We start from the raw sequence: 18,023 nt of genomic DNA on the forward strand, positions 1-18,023 counted from the left end.
CTTCCCGACCCAGGGATCGAACCCAGGTCTCCCACATTGTAGACAGACGCTTTACCGTCTGAGCCACCAGGGAAGTGAAGTGAACCTTAAAAAAAGACTTCTTACATTGCAATCACCTTAGAATCTTTCTAGGCTAGATATTACTAATAAGGGTAAAAGATAGTTATAGACCAGAGAAGAAACCTTTATTTTTTTTAGAATATTTTAACAGATTAATTAAAACAATAATTTTGAGCCTCTACAAATATTACACTTCTGGCAAAGATTCCAGCAGCCACAGCCAACTATACTATATGACACACTCAAAATCCTTTCCAGGCTCCACTCCCTTGTTGTCCAAATCAACTATAATGTTAAAACAAGGAGAGGATGAAAGTAAGTATTTAAAATTTTAGTTGAGTTCTTGGAAATCTTTGAAATGTGCATGTCCGCTCAAAAGACATTTGCTTTTTCTAGAAGACTTAAAGAAAACTTCTGGAACCTGTTGGCCTTAAAATAATGGGATCCCTTAGATGAGGATTCTCAGATGTTAGTGAGCAGAATGTCTAGGTGCCACCCCCAGAGACTCATGTCAGTAGGGCCAGAGCACGGGGTGGGGGGTCCCCGCTTTTACCAATGGCCAGGGTGATGCTGAGATAGGTAGCCAGAGAGCCTTTCTTTAGGAAGTATTGTAGCTGGGAAGAATCCAACCACAGGGTTGAACTCTGCCAGGGTACAGGAGAGTCAAAGAGATTGGTGGGGGAGGTACCTTTATTCCTACTATTCAGAGGTTGAGAAGGTAAGAGGGGGCTCTTTTTACTCAAGAGCATAGCATTTATGTGTCCTACTGGTCCTACCTCAAAACCAGTTCAACCACTCAAAAACACAAGAGAAACGTATATTAATAACTAACACTATCTTCTGGCTAGTGAGCCAAAAAGACAAAAACCAATTGCATTTACTAAATTTCTTCCAAGATGTGAAACGGTATGAGGACCACTTATGATTTTTAGAATATCAGAATGCTTGACATGAAAGATGCATGTGACAATTTTTCTTTTCCAGCAAGGTTTGTGTACTAGGTAACAAATTTCAAAACTGAATCCTGGAACAGAAGCAGTTCTGTATTTTGTTTTGAAATATAACTGAAGTTCCATAAAAAGCCACCAAGAGGAGCTCAAGACTTGATATAACAGAAACCCCACTTGTCATGGCTCACTAAAAACATACTTAACGAAACTACAAATTCTTATACACATCTTCAATAGGTTTAGGAAAAACAGGAAGCCTCTGATTTTTCTTGTGAAATTTACATCATTACTAGAGACAGGAAGAAACATTATAATTTCTCCCTCAACTTCTCCTAAGTACAAATTCAGTTTTCTAGACCGGTTCCAGTAAGTTGCCAGCCAGTCTTAAACATTCACTGTACTTCATACTGATGTTACACATACTTGGAAGGTGCACAGGAAAGTGCGAGCTTCAGAAAAAAATATTCAAACTGAAGGTGCAATGGCCAAAGGATGCTCTCACTTAGGCTGGTTCATATTTCCAAATATAGAAAGAATGATTTTTGAATCTCACTAGCTAACCAATAGCAAACTGAATAATATAGGTTGGGAAAGCTACAGTTTCTCAAGGATAAGCCTACTGTAAGAAAAGAACTTGGGGTTTGTATTACTCTAGAACACTTACTTGTTTCCAAGTCAGATAACATTCCAATTTAAACAATTTCACAGAAGGTTGCAAAAACCTCTATTCCACTAATAACATCAGTTATCAATTCCTCATAGGCTTAAAATCCATCTAGAGGCCTGTCAGAATTATTTGAATAACTCTATCTTAACAAGAAATAGACCACTTTTCAGATTCTTGGAAAGAAGAACTATCTAATGTGATTTCTTAACAAGGGAAGTGAATATACTTCCTGGAAACATTATTGCAATTATCATCTTGCATCCTCCCCCAGAGACCCATTCTTTATTAAACCTCTGTCATTATTTGGAGCTTCTCTCTATGTATTTTGCTTCGCTTCCAGCCTGCAGGAAGTTCAGGTGCTGAGGAGAACCCCGTGGAAGAGGGCTGAGTAGGTGGGTGGGACCTACTCTGTTCCGTTATCTTTGTTGTAAAATTGGTGTGCAGTGATCAACAGCACAGGCAGAAACAATTTCCCAGAAGAAGCCAAAACATTCAGCCATCAGCAGACAGTTAGTTAAGAACCCAGAGGAGATGGGGTGTTTCATAGAGCTATTACCTCACAGGACGATGACTGAGTGCGGTAACTTGGCACGATCTTGAAGGTGATACTCCCCCGCATTTCCCGCTGGAGGAAACAGAAAGGAGAGCTCTTTGAACAAACAAATGTTGCACACAACAACGCGTAAGAAACCACTGAAAACGTTTCGGGGGTATTTAGTTTAAGCCAGCCAAGAGCGCAGGGGCCTAAAAACGAAACCGAGTTACAAAAGCAGGAACTGCTCACAGTGACAAAGGAAGCTGCTCCTGGGAACAGCCCTGCAAAGTCAAGGCTGACTGCCCTGTTCACACAGCAATGGTGCAACAGACCTCTGATGGTGATCTTTTCATAGATGTGGAGATAACTCTAAGTGACATGCCTTTTGAAAGTGAATACAAGTTGAAATGGACTACAGAACAAGTAATTATGTAAGAATTATATTTGGGAGGCTACATGATGATGGTGTACTCCATAAAATCTGCTTTTTATTTCATAATTTAGGCCTTAGTTTTTTAAAAAAATTTAATTATTTAATTGGAGGCTAATTACTTTACAATATTGTATTGGTTCTGTCACACATCAACATGAATCCACCACGGGCGTACGTGTGTTCCCCATCCTGAACCCCCCTCCCACCTCCCTCCCCATACCATCCCTCCGGGTCATCCCAGGGCACCAGCCCCAAGCATCCTGTATTGAACCTGGACTGGCGATTCATTTCTTATATGATATTATACATGTTTCAATTAGGCCTTAGTTTTGACTGTCAGTGACTCTGTGGTGCTTATTGTGCTTTCAGTAGATATAAATAGCGCAGGAGGCTGCTACACTATGGTGGGAAGAAGGTGCAGGACCAGAGGTCTAAACATCTCCCTCTGCTCGCCAGGGCCTGTCATTCTGCAGCCCCCAGCCCGCCCCAATCCAAAGCCTAATCTGAACACCAATTTTGGATATATATGGCAAAAAATGGCCTGGTCTACCATGACTTTCCTTTCCCTTGCTCTATAGAGAAATCCCATATAGCTGGCTATGACTCAGCTACACAGGAAAGAGGTTTCTGACATTGCTGATGTCAGCAGAATTGAGGTCGGTGAGAAACTAGTTCACAAGTATGCACAACTGCAAAGGTTTTCTTTAAACATCTGCTCACTAAGAACCAGAAGACAAAGGACTGAAAGGAGAATGTTCAAGCCCACACTGCTGAAAATGGGCAAAATGTTTCTAAGCTCTGCTGCATGTAAACATTTTTCTAGGTCTCAGTTTCTCTGAATGCTGCACCAGACCACACAGATGATGGTACCAGATTACAAAAGAATACCCCTTATTTAATAAGTTAATGAACTGAAAGTCGATTTCAGAAAAAGAGACTTTCATTTACTCACAAGCATTTTTTGCAGCTGTTCCACTGTTTGGTTGGCTACACTGATGCCATTGATTTCTCGAATTTCATCTCCGACATGAAGTGTACCTAAGAAATTACACAAAATTATAAACATGAAATGATATATACTTTTATAATAATAAAATCCAAAGTCAGCAAGGTAAGTAATTAAAAAAAATTAAGCTAAATACTTAAGTCTGAGTGAACTCCGGGAGATGGTGATGGACAGGGAGGCCTGGCGTGCTGCAATTCATGGGGTCGCAAAGAGTTGGACACAACTGAGCGACTGAACTGAACTGAACTGAATATTTCAGAACCAGGTATGAGTCAGGCTCATATAATAAACTCACCAAAACAGATACACCTAACTTATGGAGGACATAGTTTTGAAAGATGACTGTAAAAATCTGCTTATTTTTCTGAGAGAGTCTGTATGTATATAGCTGTTTGAAACTATGACTTCCAGATGCAGCCTGTCTGGGTTCATATCTCTGCTTTATCATGTACTAGCTTCAAGATCTTGGGTAACTTACTGAGAATTTCCCTGAAAACTCATATTTATAAAATGTCAATGAAAATAGTATCTATCTCATAGGACTGTTGTAAGGATTAAATGAGTTTATTAGATGCAGAAGACTTAGAACTGTTCTTGGCGCATAGTGCCATTTAAGTATTTGCTGTTATCATCATCATCATTATCTACCAGATATGATACAAAGGTTGTTGATTTTTCAAAGAATTGCGGTGATAACATCTATATATCCATAAATTTATATTAGACATACTGCAACTTTTTAATAATAATTTGGTAGGCGTTTCAGGGTTCTGTCACACTTCAACTAGAAAAAGTGAGAAACAATGGTTAAATAGTGTTATGTAAATTTTTGCTTTATTTATGAATTGCACAAATGTTTAGTTATTGACCTGACTTCATTATGAAAAGCTCATGGTGTCTTTAAGACATACGCACTAAAATGCAGATAAACAAAGAGCCTTGTATTTGCTTCAAAGTAATCCAGGGGCAGTAGGGCAAATACAGCTGAAATCAGTATGGTCATGAATTAACAATAATTCTACCTGGGTTATGGGTAGGTAGGTGATCACTGCGCTATTCTTTTCTCTACTTGAATTCACTGCACTGTTCTCTCTAACCATGTTTGAAAGCTAACATAATAAAACATAAAACAAAAATTTGGGGACTTTTGTCTTCAATATGGTGGATTAGGCACTCACAAACTCTCTTACAACTATATCCCGTGTAGGGCTCACCCCTTGAAGTGTTACTGGTCTCACAAAATGAATGTGAATCCCTAAGAATACTTCCCATTTCCATCCCCACTCTCCCTTCCACAGATAAGAACCCAGTGAGCTGGATCCAGAGTGGTGGCAAAATCAAGATGGAATGAAACCAGTGGGAGGGGTAGATGCCATTGCCACACTGCCTGCTGGCTGCCTTCTGAGTCTTGGGCCAATAGCAAGTTAGAGAAGCTAAGCCCAGGATTCTGCAGGGAGCCAAGACCCAGTTCAGTGGCACTCTGTGGCAGCCGGTAAAACACAGAACAGACCATTTTTGGAGGAAAGTATTCCCAGTTTAGGCTCCCACGACTTCTACTAATTTGAGCAAGCAAAAAGCTTATAATCAAAGATCACCAAACATACAATAAGGCAAACTATTATGTGAGTCATCAGAAAGAGAAGAAATAGATTTAGATCCTCAAGGAGGATGGATGCTGGAATGGTCAGATATAGACTATAGGAATACCTTGTTTTCTTGTGCTTTGCTTTACTATGCCTCAAAGATAACCACATTTTTTATAGATTGAAGGTTTGTGGCAACCCTGTGTTGAGCAAGTCTATCTGTGCCATTTTTCCAACAGTGTTTGCTCACTTCCTGTCTCTGTATCACACTTTGGTAATTCTCACAATATTTCAAACTTTTTCATCATTATTATATTCATTATGGTGATCTGTGATGAGTGATCGCTGCTGTTTTGGGAGTGTTATGAACCGTGCTTATATAAGACGGCAAACAACTGATTGTTGAAATTGCAGCAAAGGATTTAGAATATTACATAAACTTAGTTAATAAAGCAGTGGCAGGGTTTGAGAGGATTTACTCCTGTTTTGAATGAGGTTCTACCATGGGTAAAATGCTATTAAGCAGCAGTGCATGCTACAAAGAAACCATTTGTGAAAGGAAGAGTCAATCAATGAGGCAAACTTCATTGTTGTCTTATTTTAAGAAACTGCCACAGCCACCTCAGCCTTCAGCAACCACCACCCTGACCAATCAGCAGCCATCAACATCTAGACAATACCCTCCACCAGGAGCAAAGAATATGATTTGCTGAGGCTTAGATGATGGTTAGCATTTTTTAGTAATAAAGTAATTTTAAATTAAAGTATGATCCAGAGGGATGGTACGGGGGGGAGGGGGTTCAGGCGGATTCATGTTGATGTATGGCAAACCCAATACAATATTGTAAAGTAATTAACCTCCAATTAAAAGAAATAAATTTATATTAAAAAAATAAAATAGTACAAAGCTACAAAACAGAAAAAAAAGACATAATGCTACTGTACACTTAGTAGATGATAAGTGAAGTGAAGTCGCTCAGTCGTGTCCGACTCTTTGCGATCCCATGGACTGCAGCCCACCAGGCTCTTCCATCCATGGGATTCTCCAGGCAAGAATACTGGAGTGGGTTGCCATTTCCTTCTCCAGGGGATAGCATAGCACAAACATAACTTTTATGTGCACTGGGAAACAAAAATTCATGTGACTCATTTTATTGCAGTGGTCTGAAACCAAGTCTGTAATATCTCTAAGGTATGCCTGTATAAAATTGGTATATGTTAAAGAAAAAGAAAGAAAGGGACCTTTTTTTGCAAGGATGAGCATGCAACAAGAGGTTATCAGGTGTGAACAGACAGATCTGAAAATAAGAATAAGAACAAGTGATTAGTACTTCTAGAAAGGAAAAATATAATCAGCAGTATAAGTCAATGAATGGATGAGTTGAACAGGAGTTCAGATATGGCTGAAGAGTTTCAGCTAATTGGAAGACATAACCAAATAAATTAACTAGAATGCAGGTCAGAGAAATGAGATAAGGAAGATAGGAAACAAGAAATAAAACATGAAAAAGATATTAAGAGATATGGAGGGAATGTCTAACACACATCTACCTAGAGTTGAGAAGGAGATGATAGAATGAAGAGGCAATATTTTAACAAATATGGTTGCAAATTTTCTTGAATGATGCAAACATGATCACACAGCTCCAGGAAGAATAATGTATCCCAAATAGGATAAATAAAAAGAAAGCCATGCCAGGAGGTAGTAAAACTACATGACATCGAAGACAAAGAGCTTAAAAAGTCCAGGGAGAAAGGAGAGATCACCTACAAAGCAAGGACAATTGTAGTGACACCAGACTTCTCAAGATCAAACAACATATGCCAAAAGAAAATGGAATGGTAACCATTAACCTAAAACTATGCTCTCAGCAAAAGTAATCAAGATTGAGGTGGAAATGAAATATTTACAGATAACACCACCTGAGGGAGTTTATCAACAAGAGACTATCACTAAAGGAACTGTAAAGGATATAGTTTAGGAAGAACGAAAAATGCTCACCAAAGGGTGGTCTGCAATGCAAAAGGAATAATGAACAAATAAAATCGTAAACATTTATGTAAATTCAAACAACAATGGTCATGTATTTTAAGATAATTTCAAATTTGTGGATTTAAACTAGGACATGTGTTCTGGTTGCCTCGGTGTGTATGCCCAGCAGTGGGATTGCTGGGTCATAAGGCAGTTCTATTTGCAATTTTTAAAGGAATCTCCACACTGTTCTCCATAGTGGCTGTACTAGTTTAAAAATGTTGGGCAAGAATAATAAGTAAGTCAAGTAAGAAAGTGAAGTCGCTCAGTCGTGTCCGACTCTTTGCAACCCCATGGACTGTAGCCTACCAGCCTCCTCCATCTATGGGATTTTCCAGGCCAGAGTACTAGAGTGGGTTGCCATTTCCTTCTCCAGGGGATCTTCCTGACCCAGGGATTGAACCCCAATCTACTGCATTGCAGGCAATGCGTCTGAGCCACCAGGAAAGTGCATGTAAGTCAAGAATGGGATCTAACTTGATTCCAATGTCTTTGTATTCTTTGAGAGAGTAGAATTAATATACTGTTTTCCTTTAGTGTGAAAGTGAAAGGTGAAAGTTGCTCAGTTGTGTCCGACTCTTTGTGACCCCATGGACTGTGGCCTGCTAGGCTCCCCTGTTTATGGGATTCTCCAGGCCAGAATACTGGAGTGGGTGTAGCTGTTCCCTTCTCCAGGGATTGAACCCAGGTCTCCTGCATAGCAGGTGTCTGAGTCATCATATGTCAAGTTAAATACGTATGACAAGTTTTCAAGGTAACCACCTAAAAATAGAAATAGAGTGCTGAAAGTCTAAGCTGCTAGGGTGGAATGAACAAACATGAAGAAAAAAATCAGTTAAAATATGGAATAAATTAAAAAAACCCCAAGTCATTACTGAAATATTAATGGACTACAGTAAATACTGATGGACTATCCTTGTCCATTAAAAGATAGCAATCATCAGAAAGTGAAAGTGAAAGTCACTCAGTCGTGTCCAACTCTTTGCGACCCCATGGACTATACAGTCCGTGTAATTCTCCAGGCCAGAATACTGGAGTGGGTAGCTTTTCCCTTCTCCAGGGGATCTTCCCAACCCAGGGATCGAACCCAGGTCTCCTACATTGCAGGCAGATTTTTTGCAATCATCAGAGGGCATTACAAAATGAAAACCCCAGATTTAGAAATGTTTGTAGGACACATTCTACAGCACACAGGCACAGAATGGTTAGAAATAAAAAAATAGAAGAAGACATGTTAGCAAATAACTAAAATAAAGCTGGAATAACTACATTAAAATAAAATAGGTTTTAAGTAGAAGGTATAATAAGGATAGACATGGTTACCAGGCACTTCTATGCTCCTAATAAAACAGCTTTGAATATATACATCGAGAGATCTATAGCTAGAAATAGAAAAACTCGACCGTGATAATTGGAACATTTCAATAATTATTGATAGGTCAAACAGAAAAAAAAAATAGTCAATATATAGAATGTTTGAACAACAATTAACCTCAAGCAATCATATAGAGAACTCTGCATGTAACATGAACAAAACATTCTTCTTAGGTACAACATGGGCCATTTATAAAAATGATGAAAGGTCTATGCCATAAAGCAAATCTCACCAAACCTCAACAAAATGGTGTCATACAGACCACATTCTGACTCCAGTGCAATTAAGTTCGAAGTAAAACACAAAAAGATAGATAGGAAACCCTCTTAAATGTGGCACATAAAAACATCTCTAAATAACTTGTAGGGCAATGAAAAATACAATAATAGAGATGTTAAAAATACCTATAACTGAAATACAATAAAAATGCTTCATCTCGAAACTGGTAAGATACAGATAAAACAGTACTTCAAGAGGTAGAGTTTAATCTTAAATACATAGAGATGAAGAAAGACTGGAGTAAATGAACCAAGTGTCAGATTTTAAAAGTTAGATAAACCAATAGAAAGTAGAAGGAAGGAGAAAATTAAAAAATAGGTCATAAAACAATAAAATAGGTAAGTTGATCAGGAGGAAAAAGACAAGGCACATAAAAATGACATTAGGGATAAACATGGGTACATAATTACAGAGGCAGTAGAAACATTAATAAAAACGTAAGAGGACACTAAGAAGAAGCTTACTGGAATAATTTTAAAAATGTAAAAATTTTCAGGAAAATATAATTTACCAAACTCACTCACGATATAGAAAGCCTGACCAGCCTTGTGAATGTTAAAGACATTGACAGTGGTAAAAAAAAATTTTCCTTAACACAAAACAAGACACAAAACACCAGGCCTTGATTGTCTTATAGGCAAGTTCCACTAAACTTTCAGGCTACAAATCATTCCAATATTATACAATATTCAGAGAACTTATGAAAAGAGTTTCTCCAAGTCATTTTATGAGGCCAAGGTAACTTTGAAACTAAAATCAGACAGAGAAACGTAGGAAAGGAAAATTAACCACAGGCCAGTCTCACTTACAATTGCAATCACAAAAATCTAAAACAAAATAATAGCACATAGAATCAAGCAGTACGTACCAAAAGATAATACACAATGAAAACACTAGGCTTATCTGAGAAATGCTGGGGAGGTTATCATTAGGAAATCTTTAAAAGTCATTCACCATATCAAAAGAAAAGAAAATAAGTCATCTTAGCAGATATAGAAAAAGCATTTGATAAAATTCAAACTCAACCATAATTTAAATGTCCAGTAACTCAGAATATAAAAGAACTTCTTCAGCTCTAATAAAAAAGTATCTACTAAAAATCTAGAGTAAACATTCTTCTTCATGGGGAAACATTGGAAAGCTACCTCTTAAAAACAAAAATAGGACAAGGATACCCACTATACCACTTCTATTAAAGACAGTGGGGGCTAGCCAGTATGGTAATAAAGAAATACTGATGTAACTTTACTGAATTTAAGCAAAAAATTCCTACAGGATTCTAAAACCAAGTATCTTTATGTGTGAGTGCTATCTACTCATGAAACCTAGAGACTGCTCTGAAGGTAGCAGTAATGCCAGGCACCATCTCTGTACATAAGCAGTCATCTTTAAAGGGACAAGAAAGCACTAAAAAGCTCTTGCTTGTTACCTCTTGCTCTCCAGGGTGAAGGAAAGAAGTGTTAAGCACATATACAACACGATCTCAAAGAAAGGAAGTCTAATTTTTGGACAGGAGAATCACTTTTGGATCAGGCTCTAAATACTAATGTATGTGACACAGTCGCTTCAAAGAGGAACCTAGACCTGCATGTCCAAATCTTATCCACTGGAGAGTTAATAGTAGTTCCACTTTCTCAAAAAAAATCATTTTTTGTCTACTTCAGTCCTTAGTGAATTCCCTTCTCAACTGCATTTACTGTAGCAGGTGTTAAGAACTTAATCACAGGTTTGATCTTTCTTATTATTTTACCATTGAAATATTGTTATTTATCAACCTCTAATTTCCTAATTTATAAACAGTATATCTCATTCCTGAATGAATTAGTCAACTGTCTTTTAACTTTGCAAGTATATATACATGTATCTTATATCCCATGGTAGATGTGTTCCATATATCCTGGGACCCATATGATACTTGAGTTTATCTCCTATGGCCTCTAATAAGTCAGGATCTAAAGAGTGACTCAGAGATGCTCCAGCAATAGAAGTGTATAGTATAACTGAAGCATGTGGAGATGAATACAAGTGAGTGGAGGCCAACAGTGATTAAAACCAAAGACAGATAAATCATTTATATAAACCATCAATCAAACTGATTTTTTATATAGATCATAAAACACTATACTATATGAAAAAAATCTAAGGTAGGAAAGAATTATATATGGAACTTACCTTGCCTGTGAATCATGCCCCCATGCATGATTCTTGCAACAATACAGTGATTTAGTTCATTCATTTTTAAAGTGATTCCCTGTAAAAAGTTAAGCAAAAATAGAATTACTATGAGAGGGCATTCTTTTTATATCTGTGATTATGCTGTAGATAACCTTAACTACAAAGTAGGAAAACATTAAAGAAAATATAGAAAATGGAGGAGAAAACTCCACTATGCCATGACAGAAATATTAATTTTGATATTTTGGTTACTCTAACAATAGCATACATATATTTTATATCATGCTTTTTAATCTTATAAGTATTTTCCATGTTGCTAATTCTCCACTTGGTCATGTATTTTTCTTTTTTGAGGTATGGATTTGTTTAGAATTTGTGCATCTAAATACATGAGGATTACTGGTCTGAAGTTTTCTTTACTTGCAAAATATCTGGTAGCATTAACTCTTCCTCCTCCTTTTCATCAAAAACAATAAGTTGGGAAGAATTCTTTCCTTTTCAGTGTTTTGGGAGGAGTCTGTGTACAACTGGTACTGTTTCTTTATTATATGTTTGGCAAAATTTACCAGTAAAGCCATCTTGGCCTGGAGTTTTCTTTGAGGGATTTTTTAAAAGACTAACTTCAATTTTTAAATAGTATAGGGCAATTCAGTTTATTCCAAACTGAGTTTTGGTAGTTTGTCTCCCCAAAAATGTGTCTATTTAATTTAGGTTGTTAATTTATTGACATAAAGTTGTTTACCATATTTCCTTATTATTCTTTTTATATCTGTAGGATCTGTAGTAATGTTACTTCTCTTATGCATGATATTGTAATTAGTGTCTTCACCCCCACACCTGATTGATCTGATCTTGTCAAAGGAAAGGCTTGTTTTATTGACTTTTTTTATTGTTTCACTTTCTATTTCATTGATTTCCACTTTGATCTTTATTATTATTTTTTTTTACTCACTTTGGGTTTAACTTGCTCTTTTGTTTTGGTTCTCGTTTCTTAAGGTGGAAGGTGAGATCATTGTTTTAAGATATTTCTTTTAGGACTGGTATTTAGTGCTACACTTTACTCCCTAAGTACTGTTTTACCAGTATTCCACAAGTTCTGGTATGCTGTGATTTCATTTTCATTCACTTCAAAATACTTTAAAATTTCTCTTTTGATTTCTTTCATCCATGGGTTATTTGGAATTGTATAATTTAGTTTTCAAGTGCTTAGGGATTTCTCCTGACATCTTTCTGTTATTTATTTTTAATTTAACTCCACTGTGGCCTAAGAATATACTTTGATATTAATATAGTCATTTCAGCTTCCTTTTGATTAATGTCATCATACTATATCTTTTTCTAGTCTTTTCCTTTAAAATGATTTGTTTTCATTTATAAAGCATTTTTTGTTGGCACTATATAATTTGGTCTTGCTTCCCTCCTATACCCCAATCTGACAATCTCTAATTTTTAATTTGGGAGAATTTAGACAATTTATATTTAATATGATTACTGATGAATATATCTTCTTGCTATTTGATTTTTATTTGTCCCATCTCTCCTATGCTCCCCTTTCTGCATTCTTTTGGGTCAGTTTATTTATTTTCATTCTATTTCCTCTCCTGTTTTATTAGCTATAATTGTTTTGTTGTTTTAGTGGTTGCTTTAGGGTTTATAGCATGCATCTTTAACTTATCAGTCTACTTTCAAGTGATATTATACCATGTGAAATGTATTATAAGAATCTTATAACAGTATACTTCCACTTCCTTCCTCCTGACTTTTGTGTTGTTATATATTTTACTTTTACATGTTAAAAAATCCCAAACACATTGCTACTATTTTTGTTTAGACTTCCATTTACCTTTCAGAGAGATTTAAATGATAAGGATATCCTTTAACATTTATTACACTGTAAGTCTATCGAATTCTTTCAGTTTTGGTAAGTCTGAAATGTCTTTATTTTGCCTTTTTTTAATTAGCGTTTTTTAAAATACTATTTTATCTTTTAAATTAATTTTTATTGGAGTATAGCTGCTTTACAATGTTGTGTTAGTTCCTTGCTGTACAACAAAGCAAATCATATATATATATATGTGCATATATATATAATATACATATCATATACATATATCCACTCTTTTTAAGATTTCCTTCCTATTTAGGTCACCACAGAGCATCAAGTAGAGTTCCTTGTGCTAAATGGTAGGTTCTCATTAATTATTTTATACATACTAGTGTGCATATGTCAGTTCCAATTTCCCAATTCGTCCCACCCCTGCTCTCCCCCTGGGTAACCATCAGTTTGTTCTCTATATCTGTGACGGTTTCTGCTTTGCTAGTAAGTTCATCTCTACCATTTTTCTAGACTCCATATATAAGTGATACTATATTTGTTTTTCTCTGACTTCACTCTGTATGACAATCTCTAGGTCCATCCACATCTCTGCAAATGGCACCATTTCATTCCTTTTTATGGCTGAATAATATTGAAAAATTCCAACAATATTCCAGTACGTACACACACACACACACACACACACACACACACACACACACACACTGTATATCACATCTTCTTTATCCATTCCTCTGTTGATGGACATTTACGTTGCTTCCATGACTTGGCTATTGTAAATAGTGCTACAATGAACACTGGGGTGCATGCATCTTTTCAAATTATGGTTTTCTCCAGATATATGTCTAGGAGTGGGATTGCTGGATCATATGGTAGCTCTATATTTTAGTTTTTTTTGGAACCTCCATACTGTTCTATATAGCTTGCCTTTATTTTATGATAGATAATTATACTGGGTTTAGAATTCTAAGTTGAGAGGTTTCCTGCACCCCCCCAGTACTTTAAAATTATTGTTTTCTTGATTATACTGTTTCTCATAAGAGATCTGATATCACTCTTATCTTTGTCCCCCTGTATGTAACATTTCCTTTTTATCTCTGTTTTTAAGATCTTCCTGTTTATCACAGGTTCTAAGCAGTTTGATTACAATGTATCTTGGCGTTGTTTTCTTCATGTGTCTTGTGCTTGGAGTTCACTGTGGTTCTTGTATCTGCAGATTTTAGTTTTCATCAAATTTGGAATGTTTTCAGCCATTATTTCTTCAAAAACACTTTGTTTCTTCCTCACCCTCCTCTCCCTCATAGATTCCAATGAACCAAATATTAGTTTGCTTGAAGTTATCCCACAGCTCAGTGATATTCTTTTCTCAAAATTCTTTTTTCTTTCTGTGTTTTGTTTTGGGTAGTTTCTACTGCTATGTCTTTTGAGTTCACTAATCTATTCTTCTGAAATGTCTAAACTGCCATTAATCCCATAGTACAATTTTCCTGCTAATTCAAATACTGCTGTCAGTTATTTTTTTATTTCTATATTCTTAAACATTGTCCTGGGATGTAGTTCAGTTATTTAGAAAGAGTGATCCTTTGGGCCTTGCTTTCAGAATTTGTTAAGGCGGGTCTGGAGCAATTCTCTGTCTAGGGCTAATAATTCCTCATTACTGAGGCAAGACCTTCCTAAGCACTCCACACAATGCCCCTTGAATTGGTTTTTCTAGTCTGGGTGGTGGGAACAGACTGAGTGTCGGGCACTGTTCCTCTCATCCTTTTGGATGGCCTTTCCTTGGCTCTGAGTAGGTTCCTGTCATAAACATGCAGATCATTATTCAGATAAATACACGAGGGGGACCCTCTAGAGTTTTCTCTCTGTGCAGCTCTCTCCACTTCAGGACTCTGTCCTATGAATGTTACTGCTTTGGTCTTTCCAGGCCCTCAGCTCTGTGTCCTCAGGGAGTCTGCTCTGCCTCAGTTCCCCCTCACCATGCTGTGGCCTGGAAACTCTCATGTCAGTAAGGTGGGACGATCACTGGGCTCACGTTATTTGCTTCCTGTTTCTTAGGGATCACTGTTCTTTGCTGCCAGATGCCCAATATCTTGAAAACAGTTCTTTTATCGTTGTGTGTGTTCTTTTTTATTTGTTGTTGTTGTTGTTTCAGGTGAGAGGGTAAATCTGTTCCCTGTTATTCCACCTTAGTTGGAAGTGGAACCTCTGTATACTTAATGCCAGAATACTATTCTATGGAATAGATTACAACTTTTTAATTACAAGCCTTCTGGACTGGTCTTTTTAAAAAATATTTATTTGTTGGCTGTGCTGGGTCTTCATTGCTATACGCAGGCTTTCTCTAGTTGTGCTGAGTGGGGATTATTCTTTAGATGTGGTGTGTGGGCTTCTCACTGGGGTGGCTTCTCTTGTTGTGGAGCACAGGCTTTATAGTGCAGGGCTTCAGTAGTTGCGGCTCACGGGCTCTCGAGTGTGGGCTCAGTAGTTGGGGAGCATGGACTTAGTTGCCCCATGGCATGTGGAATATTCCTGGATCAGGGATCAAACCCATGTCCCCTGCACTGGCAGGCAGATTCCCAACCACTGGACCACTGGGGAAGTCGAATTATAACTCTTACTTTCCAGTTATTCACCATTATAAGACAAGCTTTCATAAACATATCTTTGTACTAGACTTGGTTGTTTCTAAGAATCACATGGAGACCTTTTAGATAATACTGATTTTTAATTTCACTCTTTGGATTAGTCTGGAATAGAGCCCAGATCTATATTTTTAACAAGCTCCCTCAGTGAAAACTGGTCTTGAATTTGAGATGAGTGGGGGTAGCAGGACTCTGTCTTATCTTCTTCACCGGAAAATAACACTGTTAGAAAATTCCATGAAAATATTTGAGACTTTATAATCTAGATCCTGCCTGAATTTGTACAATTCTACAATATATAACTTTGCACAGTTCCTATTTTGTGGTTCTTAGAAGTGGTAAGCAAGCAATTAAAAATAAACTGGTTTCCCAAATGTTTCTAGTCCCACATTCAACTGTATTGCTCAACCAACTTGTACATTCAATCAGCACATATGGTTACCAAGAGAGGTGCTCCTGGAAAAATGCTATAAATTAATGTGTAAGTCAAATCTAATTTCATAAGGGAAATGACAGTACCATGAGGGTTCCATTCTTGAAATTACCAAATTAGCATATTCATTCAACCACTATTACTGTGAACCTGTTATATGGCAGATACTCTGCTAGGCATGGAAGTGAATGAGATAGACAAAAAGAAAAAGTGGGCAGCCCTATGGAAACTGAGCTCCAGGAAGGGGCAATGTCTTGTCCGCCACTATGTCACTGGCATGCAGTCATCTGCACATCGTTGTTGTTCAGCTGCTCAGTCATCTGTGACTCTTTGCAACCCCATTGTTTCCTCTCATGGCTAGGGAAAGTTCACCTCAAATCAACCGAAGTTAATATTTATTATTTTGTCTGCTTCAAACGTTTCTCTGCAGAGAAGAACTGACTCATGTTTTCTCTGTTCACAAGTTCCCAAATTCCAGGGAAAGTCTTGGCCCAGCTACTGTTGAACCTAGCCCAGCTTGCTATAAACTCCTGGCTTTTCCTTGTTTACATAAGCCTCTTCCCAATTGTCTAGTACTTGAAGTTCAGTGTTTAACACATACAACTATGGGAGTTTCCCAATCAATAGAGAAATAAGTAAAAGTGTGAAGTTAAAAATGGGAAAACAAGGGTGTAATGTGAATATATCACCCTTGGGGGATGGACCTAGCATATATAGTTGGATATATTTTAGAAGGTCCAAAAAGCAAAAGAAATCAGACAAGTATATGCTGCATGACACTATAATGTTTTTTTTTAACAGGACAAAGAAGCAAATGAAGTTGTATTAAATGTAAAACTATAGAAAACTATATTCCTTAAAATATATGCCAGATAAAATAATTTCCATTTTTATGGCAACCAATTAAAGGGATAGGAACTACACACCTTCACTAGGGTCATAGAAGATGGAAGAGAGAGGGCTTCTTTAAGGAGACTTTTGGGGAAGACGCAAGGCTATTTTATGCTTGCTGAAAAATGTAACTCAGGGGTACAGATTCATGCTTTTACTCAGTCTGTGTTTCTAATGTAGTTAACCTTCATACGGAACATCAAGCAACTCTCACTGGATTGCTTTAGAACATGACGATCACAAGACACTTCTGGGTCTTCTCCTTTTTTTTTTTCTTAAGTCTTTATTGAATCCATTACAATACTGCTCCTGTTTTATGTTTTGTTTTTCTTGGCCATGAGGCATGCAGGATCCCAGCTCCCAGACCAGGGATCGAACCTGCAGCCTTTCTATTAGAAGGCAAAGACTTAACCACTGGACCACCAGGGAAATCCCTGGGCCTCCTTCTTGTGGTCCCTTCTACTTTCCTATCTACTCTGATTGGCTGAACATCACCCCTTCTCGTGCTTCTCTGACACTGTCTTTCCTCCCCTATAGTTCTGTCATAATCATACCTGTTAAACAAATTGTGCTAAAATGCATATCTACTTGTTTAATGTAGGGAGCCCTGGGACTTTCCTGGTGGTCCAGTGGTTAAGTCTCTGTGCCTCCTGTGTAGGGGGGACAGGTTCTATCCCTGGCTGGGGAACTAACAGCCTGCATGCTGCACAGCGTGGCCAAAAAAAATGTAGGCAGCCCTATGGAAACTGAGCTCCAGGAAGGGCAATGTTTTGTCTGCCACTACATCACTGGCATGCAGTCATCTGCACATTGTTGTTGTTCAGCTGCTCAGTCTTCTCTGACTCTTTGCAACCCCATGGACTGCAGCACACCAGGCTTGCCTGTCTTTCACTACCTCCCAGAGTTTACTCAAACTCATGTCCATTGAATTGATGATGCCATCCAATCATCTCATTCTCTGCCACCCCCTTCTCCTCCTGCCCTCAGTCTTTCCCAGCACCAGCCTCTTTTCTGCACATAGTAGGTATTACTCCAGTACTCTTGCCTGGAAGGTCCCATGGACGGAGGAGCCTGGTAGGCTGCAGTCCATGGGGTCGCGAAGAGTCAGACACGACTGAGCGACTT

At 37.6% G+C, this 18,023-nt stretch overlaps 1 protein-coding gene across 23 annotated transcripts in view; it reads right to left on the minus strand.

Annotated features, from left to right (window-relative positions):
* Positions 1 to 18,023, minus strand: part of CASK (calcium/calmodulin dependent serine protein kinase) — a 379,740-nt gene that overhangs the window by 41,925 nt on the left and 319,792 nt on the right. For all 23 annotated transcript variants that reach the window (XM_042242034.1, XM_060407439.1, XM_027963055.2 and 20 more), the window contains 3 exons: positions 11,093 to 11,171; positions 3,598 to 3,683; positions 2,234 to 2,302 (listed from right to left, as the gene is read on the minus strand). In XM_042242034.1, the coding sequence (XP_042097968.1) occupies positions 2,234 to 2,302; positions 3,598 to 3,683; positions 11,093 to 11,171 (234 nt within the window). The remainder of the gene's footprint in view (positions 1 to 2,233; positions 2,303 to 3,597; positions 3,684 to 11,092; positions 11,172 to 18,023) is intronic.

The sequence above is a fragment of the Ovis aries genome, chromosome X (genome assembly GCF_016772045.2).
Source record: "Ovis aries strain OAR_USU_Benz2616 breed Rambouillet chromosome X, ARS-UI_Ramb_v3.0, whole genome shotgun sequence".
Taxonomy (NCBI): Eukaryota; Metazoa; Chordata; class Mammalia; order Artiodactyla; family Bovidae; genus Ovis; species Ovis aries.